The sequence below is a fragment of the Calidris pugnax genome, unplaced genomic scaffold (assembly GCF_001431845.1).
Source record: "Calidris pugnax isolate Ruff unplaced genomic scaffold, ASM143184v1 scaffold11, whole genome shotgun sequence".
Lineage (NCBI taxonomy): Eukaryota > Metazoa > Chordata > Aves > Charadriiformes > Scolopacidae > Calidris > Calidris pugnax.
Genome location: NW_015090803.1, coordinates 10,331,865 through 10,336,493, shown reverse-complemented (window position 1 = coordinate 10,336,493; position 4,629 = coordinate 10,331,865). Strand labels below are relative to the sequence as shown.

The following is a 4,629-nucleotide window of genomic DNA, read 5'->3' as shown; positions in this document are numbered from 1 at the left end:
ATAGGGGGGGGGGGGCCCGCCGGCTCCGCAGCCCATCTGCTGGGTCCCCGCGGTGCCTCTGCCGCCCCGGGACCGGGCGGGGGGAAGGCTGCCCGGGGTGCCGGCCAGGGGAGGCGGCCCGGGGCAGGGCCCGGGGAGCGGCGGGAGGCGTAGGGCCCCCCGCCCCGGTCCCTTTGTCCCTGCGCTCCACCACCCGGGCCGGCTGTGGCGGGAGGTGGCAGATGGCCAGTGGTAGCGGCGGCCCCAGGACCCTTGGGAACCGCGCTGAGCATCGACACAAACCTACCCCTCCCCACCCCCACGAAAAATTAAAAAAAATAAAAAGAAAAAAAAGGGAAAAAAAAAGGTCCGTGGTTAGAGAAGGAGGGAGGGCGGTGGGATGTGGGTTGCGACCTCATATGCGGTTTAGGTATGCGGAAAAGGACAGGGGAGGTAGAGCCTGGGTGTCTGTCCGTCTGTCCCGGGGCACCCAGCCGTCTGTGGAGAGAGGAGACGGCATCGACACGCTTCAAAGAGGCGTCCTGCGAAACCTTAACCTCGGGGATAGATGGCTGGAAAGTCGTGTCCTCTGCCACCAGCCCCAGCCCCAGGAGGGGCCGGCCCCTCTATTTCTGCAGGTGCATTTCTAGCCGCCTTCCCGGGTCCCTCTCTTCTCACGCTCGATCCTTGCTTGTTTTGAAATCCAAAGGGCTCCCCTACCCCGCCACCTCTCCCTGCTCACTCACACAAGCCCTCAAGCTCCGCCCTCTCACATGAACTACAACATCCTCTCCTGGGTGCAAAGCTCTCCTATTGCTGGTAGGTCAGCCCTTATCCCATGCCACCTCCATGGCCTCTCTCTACTGCCAGCCCAAACCGAAGGGCTGCTCTATGCTCTCAGTGTTCCTATTTGTCCTGATTTACTGCGCAGGCACGGATGGATAAGGGCCCTCTGGAAAGGTTCAGTTTCTTAAACTCCGGGGGGGAGGGGAGGTGGGGTGGAGGACAGGAGCAACAACACTCCAGAGACATTTATGGCATTATATTGCACCAATTTTGGCTATGGTTACGGCTGTAAGCACATTTATTTCATTACTGTAAACCAGTTGTGATAAACACTGTATAAGGCAGAGAAAAAAGGCAGGCTGCTGGGACTGTTTACTAATAAAAGGGCTGTCATCTTTTCAGCGCTTTTTCACAACAGCCGGCCAAGACGAAAAAGAAAAATCCATATTTTACTATGAATAGATCTATTTTACCCGTAAATTCCGCCGAATCACAGCACCTCTCTTACTCTCTCCAGCAACCTGAAATCCTTTTTTTTTTTTTTCCCCTGCCTTTTTTCGTGCATTGTCTCTTTTGTTGCATTGTCTCTCCGGCGGGGCTTTGCTGCCCGTACTGTGCGTGAGGACACCACCATGAGAAGGGCCGGAGCAGAGGGGACATCACCCTCCCCTCCGCGCCCCTCCGCGGCTCCGCTCCGCGTTTCCTGCCCCGGGACTGGGGCCGAGGGGGGGATCCCAGCCCATTTCCGTGGGATTGTGCCCCCGCTGTGGCCCCAGGGCTCCCCGGGAGACTCGGAGGCGACTCCTGCTCCTGCTGAATCCCCTCCATCCCATTTATTTAAATTGAGTTTGCGAGAAGTTTTAAATGTTGTAGCGTGTTTTCCTTTTTTTTTTTTCCTTTTTTTTTTTTTTTTAAGCCTTGCCAACATCCAGGAATCTGAGCACAAAAGAAACCCGCACAAGCACGTTGCAGCCCAGTTTAGCCCAGTGGCAGAGGAGTTAAAATGCCGGTGGAGGCTGCTGGCTTTCCGCAGGGACAGGGCTGGAGCAGAGAGAAGGACCAGAAGCAGGGGCCGAGGTTTCGCCGCGGCCGCAGCTCAGCCAAGCTGTTGTTTTAAAAGAGCAATAAAAATGAATTATGACTAAACGCCTTCTCACTTAATGGTTTTAGACGGGGATCCCCAGCCCCGGCAAATACGTAAGAGGATTTTTATTTGTGCATGTGTTCCTGCAATTGATCTCTTTGATGACATTCTCATTCATAGAAAGAGGTTGATTTATGAGTTTCGGAAGGATTGCGTTCAGCCCTTCCAGCTATAACCCACGCATCCCGGCTCCACAACGTGTTGCAGGGCTGGGAGACAACACTCCCCTCGCACGGACGAGCAGCCCAGCCCCACAGACCCCCAGCTCCAGCCCCACTCCCCTCTGCCATGTCCCCACAAGCTGACACACACTCTCAGGCACCCACACGCACACGGGGAGCCCCGCTCGCACCCGCCGTGGGACCCCCCCCCCGCCCCACGGAGCGGCCGAGCCCCGCTGGCATCTGTTGCTGGGTTTTTTAGCCCAAAGGATGGGGCTCGCCCTCTGTTTTTGGGGTCCGGCGACACCGCTAGCCGGGTGGCCGGCAATTTGGTGGGGGACTTCGGAAAGCCCGTCTTTGCTGCCTCAATCAGGGGGTGGGGAGGCCCGAGGAAATCCTAACTTTAAAGTCAGGAGTTTCCTCTTTTCGTTATCAGCCCTTCGCCTCGCAAGAAGGTTTAAAAGCACAAAAAAAAATAAAAATTGAAATCTTCGGCTGTGCCCCCGCACCGCCCCTCAAAAGAACCGAGTGGAGGGGCTGATTCTTCTTCCCTGAATGCTCTTTCCCCCCCCTACCCCCGCGTTTGTGCCACCCTTTTGATTTTGCAGGCACTAACTTCTCCATTTCCTCTCCTTCCAGGGCTGATTTCTTGGACCGCTCAGCACGTGAGAAGTAAGCAAACCCACTTTCCCTGAGCTCTAATATATTTTTTAAGATACGCTTCCTGAAACAGCTTGCTGGCTGCTAAGCACTACTTTCTAGGGAAAAAAAAAAAAAAAAAAAAAAGGTGGTTTATTTCTCCAAAAAAAAGAGCCTTTCGTCTATGTATCAGGCTAGTTTCTGCAGGAGACGCTTATCCTACTGAGTCTCTCATGTTTTGCCTGTAAAAGAGAAAGTGCTCGTTCATGCTTTTGTTACAGCTCAGCATTTCCAAGCTTTCTATCCTCACGGAGATAAGATGCTACATTTGTACATTAAAAGGAAGAGATCTCCATCAAAGCTGTGAATGCTTTTAGTTTGCTCTGTTTGTGGTTTGTGTTGTTTGTGGTTTTTTTCTTGTTAAAACCCTTGCAATAAAGAATTTGAACGTGTTTTCCTCTCTAATAAATGTCCTAAATTGCCAAAAAGGGAGAGCTCATAGTCAGAATGTTTGATTTTGATTATTAGTAAATTAAGAGTAGAAGGAATGGGGAGAAATGCCCGTCATGTTATCAGTCTTGAAAAGAGGGAGAAAGAGAGGGAGAAAGAGAAAGAAAAAAGAGAAAGCTCCTTGTAGCAAACAAGAATTTATTCTACCAAAAATACTTATGACAACGCATCCTAATGCAATACAAAAATAAAAAGAAAGTGAAGATACAATTCCTATATGATCACTTTCTTACAGACCTCATATATTGCTTTCATAGAAGGACCTAGAATGTGGCTAGGTTAAAATTGAACACAACTAAAACTTCGTAAGAAACGGCAAAATGGCACAGCAGAGGGAGGTAATAAACAGAAAATACTGACCAGGGAAAGGGAGGGGGAAAAAAATAAAATTAATTCACGGGGGAAAAAAAATAAAGAAGAAGAATAAGGAGGAGAAAGCAGGACCCTTGGAGAGGACGTCTTTAATTTCTCAGTAATTCAGATGCTGCAAGTCAATTGTGGTGAGTGTGTCTGTAAAGAAGTCAAAACTGTCAGCAGAAATATCTACGGGACTGTCCAGAGATCCTGGCAAACTGGGAGAAACTGCATCTGAAAGCTGTAGGCAGGAATCTGTGGAGAAAACGTTAAAGTCCTGTAAAGAAGGGACATCTAGGGCCTCAGGACTGTCATTGTTCAGGCCAGCTGCACAGTTCTGGGCCATTGTTGAGAGGCAGTTTTGAACAGTGGGTGACTGGTGTTGAAAATGTTTCAGATTTTTCTCATTGCTCGTTAAAGGCGAAACGGGGAAAATTTGGGACTCGCCATTGTGCGCATTCTGCGCCTGCTGCTGGGAGAGGGCATTCTGCTGGAAAGCGTAGCCTTCCCGCTCCAAGAGAGCGCCGGAGACGTTGCTGAGGGCTTGCTCGAAGAGGGATTTCTCCTCCTCCTCCTCCTCCGCCGCTTTCTCGGGGTCCTCTAGGCTCTTAAATTTCCCCTCGCTGTTTTGGTTCTCCTTGCACTGGGTCTGTCTCTTGTGCTTCATCCTCCTGTTCTGGAACCAGACTTTGACTTGTCTCTCGGTCAGATCCAGCAAGGCTGCGATCTCAACCCTCCTTGGTCTACAGAGATACTTGTTGAAATGAAATTCTTTCTCTAGCTCCAAAAGCTGGGTGTTGGTGTAAGCCGTCCTCAGCCGCCTAGATCCACCGCTACCACTATCTAAAAAAAAAAAAAAAAAAAAAAAAAAAAAAAAAAAAAAAAAAAAAAAAAAAAAAAAAAAAAAGAAAAACACCCACCACCACACGCACCCCAAAGCACCACCGCCAGAAGAGCGAAAGCAAAAACACACGCACGCACACACAAAACAGATAAATGCACGGATTGAATTTCAGCCCCCGAGCACATCGCATCCCGGGGGTGGGGGGTAGGGGG

At 50.6% G+C, this 4,629-nt stretch overlaps 1 protein-coding gene and 1 long non-coding RNA gene across 2 annotated transcripts in view; one reads left to right on the top strand and one right to left on the bottom strand.

Moving 5' to 3' along the window:
• LOC106885452 overlaps positions 1-1,911 on the top strand; it is a 2,378-nt gene extending 467 nt beyond the window's left edge. Inside the window, exon 2 of the long non-coding RNA XR_001411441.1 lies at positions 1,682-1,911. This is a non-coding gene — a long non-coding RNA (uncharacterized LOC106885452). The remainder of the gene's footprint in view (positions 1-1,681) is intronic.
• A 1,429-nt stretch (positions 1,912-3,340) lies between these two features.
• HOXA2 (homeobox A2) overlaps positions 3,341-4,629 on the bottom strand; it is a 2,813-nt gene continuing 1,524 nt past the window's right edge. Inside the window, exon 2 of the mRNA XM_014937636.1 lies at positions 3,341-4,412. Coding sequence (XP_014793122.1) covers positions 3,689-4,412 — 724 coding nt within the window. The 3' untranslated portion in view covers positions 3,341-3,688. The remainder of the gene's footprint in view (positions 4,413-4,629) is intronic.